This window comes from Chionomys nivalis, chromosome 10, assembly GCF_950005125.1.
Source record: "Chionomys nivalis chromosome 10, mChiNiv1.1, whole genome shotgun sequence".
NCBI lineage: Eukaryota > Metazoa > Chordata > Mammalia > Rodentia > Cricetidae > Chionomys > Chionomys nivalis.
Window position 1 is genome coordinate 8,198,031 of NC_080095.1, and position 3,526 is coordinate 8,201,556.

The 3,526-nt window shown below is 38.0% G+C and overlaps 1 gene segment (V, D, J or C); it reads left to right on the plus strand.

Moving 5' to 3' along the window:
• The first annotated feature begins 585 nt into the window (after positions 1-585).
• On the plus strand, positions 586-1,057 carry LOC130882746 (Ig heavy chain V region 108A-like). The segment is given in 2 exon segments: positions 586-639; positions 729-1,057. Coding segments are annotated over 2 exon segments (375 nt in total).
• Positions 1,058-3,526: the final 2,469 nt, after the last annotated feature.

Genomic DNA, 3,526 nt, shown 5'->3' on the forward strand with positions numbered 1-3,526 from the left:
AGGTGCAATCTTCTGCTGACAGACATGAAGTTTATTTCTGTAATTGTGGTAGATAGTGTTGCATTAAACATTAATGTGCAAATATTTCTGAGGTATGTTTATTTAGGTCATTTCAGTCAGTTTTTGTATGAATCCTTCTGGTATGCAAATATTAATTATATATCTGAAATTAGGCTATAATTTCTCAAAACTTAGAAAGATTTGAAATTTCCAGTTTCCACCATTATCATCAAACCACCATCCCTAAATCAATATGACAACCTTGTCACAAAGTGGAGAAACTGCCTCAGGCCAGAAATCTATTAAGAGCTTAGGTCCTGTTGTTACACCCACAGCATCTGCAGAGCTGAGGGAATGGTATGAGATGCATTTCTTCAGACAGGATCAGGATTTGAACTTCAACATCCTGTTGCTTGACTCAAGTGTCCTTCACCACCTTCTCAAACAGGACTAGGTGCTTATTTAAGAAGTCCCCTGTTCTTGAATATGCAAATTGCCTGAGTCTATTATGGTAAATACAGGAATGTCCACACCCAACAACAATATATGGTCAGTGTCTTCTCCACAGTCACTGAGTACACAAGGCCCACACCATGGGATGGAGCTGTATCATTCTCTTCCTTGTGTCAGTAATGACAGGTAAGGGATTTCTAATTCCAAACTGGAGGAAAAGACAGGGACTGAGGTGACAATGTCTCTGACAATCTACTCTGTCTTTTTCTTCACAGGTGTCCACTCCCAAGTACAGCTGCATCAGTCAGGGCCTGAACTGGGAAAACCGGGGACCTCAATAAAGTTGTCTTGCAAGGCTTCAGGCTACACCTTCACTAGCTACTCTATTAGCTGGTTGAAGCAAAGTCCTGGACAGGGCCTGGAGTATAATGGATATATTTATCCTAGTAATGGTGGTACTGGCTATGCACAAAAGTTCCAGGGCAAGGCCAAGCTGACTGCAGACACCACCTCCAACACAGCCTACATGGAGCTCAGCAGCCTGACATCTGAAGACTCTGCAGTCTATTACTGTGCAAGACACAGTGTTGCAACCACATCCTGAATGTGTCAATAAGCCTGAAAGAGAAGGAAGCAACCCTGGGACTGACATAACAGAGAAGTAAGCCTTAAGACATTCACAGAAACAATCATTCTGAATGTTGTTTTGTCTCTTACATTTTTGTAAGAACTTTTCAAAATTATATCTGTGAATGAAGGGATACTGATTTAGTGTACACCATACCTTCACAATTTTTTCACCAATGATCACATTCATTGAAATGTTTCTTCATTAATAAAATAATAAATGTGAAAACTCTGATTATGAAGTACAATAAAAAATCCATCTCTGGATTCTTAGAGAATGGAACATTTTGAAAGTAGTGTTTAATAAACTGAACTATTTGAGTAGTAAAGTCCAAACAATAACTGCTGGGAAAACAAAATTCCTTCGGAGTCTTAAATGTTACATTACTACAGTTTTACAATTAAAAAATGGTTGTGTAGTCCTGCAGAAGTTCCAGTCTCTTAGAGTATTAGATATGAGTCAAAATGCACTATGCAGGAATATATTTCCTGTAAGTAGGTCAAATATGATTAATTTACTTTTCACAAAAATTGTTAATAAAATCAATGTTAATTAAAGTAGGTTCTAAGATAATGCATTATTCCCTGTTCCAAAATTTATATCCTTCCCAGTCTCAGAAACCTGCCACACAGTCCCAAGATTTTATAGAACATAAAACCATACTGATACATTATTTCCTCTCACAGGCCATTAGATATCAACTTGGTGGTCTCCTTTGTTCTACAGTGTGCTTGGGGTTTTGAATGGTTGAGTACTTGTGAACATCATCAGTTGTGTTTGTCTATCATCTCACTTCATCTTCAGTGTTTACTGTTACAGCTTTATCAAACAACACCAAAGAAAAGATTAGGTTTCATGGAGATCTGGAAATCAACTGAGGTGCAGTTCACTATTCATTCTGGAAATATATACTCAATATCACCTTAGACAACAAAGGAAGCAGAGACAGTCATATTTTGTGCACAGAGTGAGCATGTCAGCGACTTTCTGGTGAAGGGGGAATATATGTTCATGGATAAAGCAGAATTATGCCAACTACCCTATAAATGTGCCTGAACTTGATTCCAATCATATTCTGTGTTATTATATGGAAGCGTAGTCACACAAATCCATTTAAAGGTAGAACGGCACTGAACACTAAGTTGTTGTCTGAGGTTTTCTGTCCTGCCCAGTTCCTTCAATTGTTAAGTTCCAAAGAAAATCACAATGGTCTACATTATCTATATTAGCTCAGGCTTCTTATTAACTCTTATAACTTATATTAGCCCATTATTCTTGTCTGTGCTAGTCACATGACGCAGGACCTTTTTCAGTGTGGCAGTCATATCTTGCTTTTTCTATGGTGGGCTCCCAACTGTGTCCTCTTCCCAGAACTTTCCTGTTGTCATTAACCCACCTCCTCTTCCTGTCTGGTTGTCCCACCTATACTTCCTGCCTGGCTACTGGCCAATCAGCATTTATTTAAAATATAATTGACAGAATATAGACCATGGTAGCACAACAGTTCCCCCACTTTATCACAATTTTTTTAAGAACATCTATAGACCACTTTTTTGGGAATGTGGACATAGTTTTCCAGGCTACTTCCTGACAGTTGGGGGCACTGATAATCTTTGGGGAACCTAAAGAAAATTTAGAGTTATGATCTTGTCCTGACTGGAGTATCCTGTGTGGCTTGATCATCTCAGGCAGCATCTTGAATCTATTCTGGATGTAAAACTCAGGTATCTGGGCCATCCGCCACTATCAGAGATTTCTCACTTGGTCTTCCTTGATCAAACCTGACTTTTCTTAACACAGAATGAATCCACGGCCTCTCATTTCCTGTGGAAACAAAAGCAAATCCTCTTCTCCAAAGTAACCTTTTGACTTAAATTTTGAAGTCAAGGTATTTTCAAAATATCTATCTTGGATTAATTCAGCATCATTTATAAATAAATATCTTTAATCAGCTGTTGCTCTTTCCTCAGCATTCAAACAATCCAAAGAGAACATAATAACATACAGTATCCAGACTCTCTGTTTATTTTTTATCTTTACATGGCTTTATTTTAACCTCTATTACTTTTATTTTTACTTTTAACTTTTGGCTTTTTGAGACAAGTTCTCTGTGTATCTTTGGCTGTCCTGGAACTCCCTCTGTATACCAGATTGTCCTTGAACTCACAGAGATCCATCTGCCTATGCCTCCCAAGTGCTAGGATTAAAGGTGTGTGCCACCACACCTTTAATTCACAGAGGTCTGCCTGCCTCTGTCTCCCAAGTTTTGTGATTAAAGGTGGATACCACCACACCCAACTACTCTCTTTTTTTCTTTTTTTCTCCCAAGTCTACATATATTTTTAAACACACAATAAAACATTTAGAGGGTATTTTGTCTTTGAACCCATCTCTCTCTTTTTCTGACTATGTGAGACTTAAATTTGATAAGCAATATGGATAGGA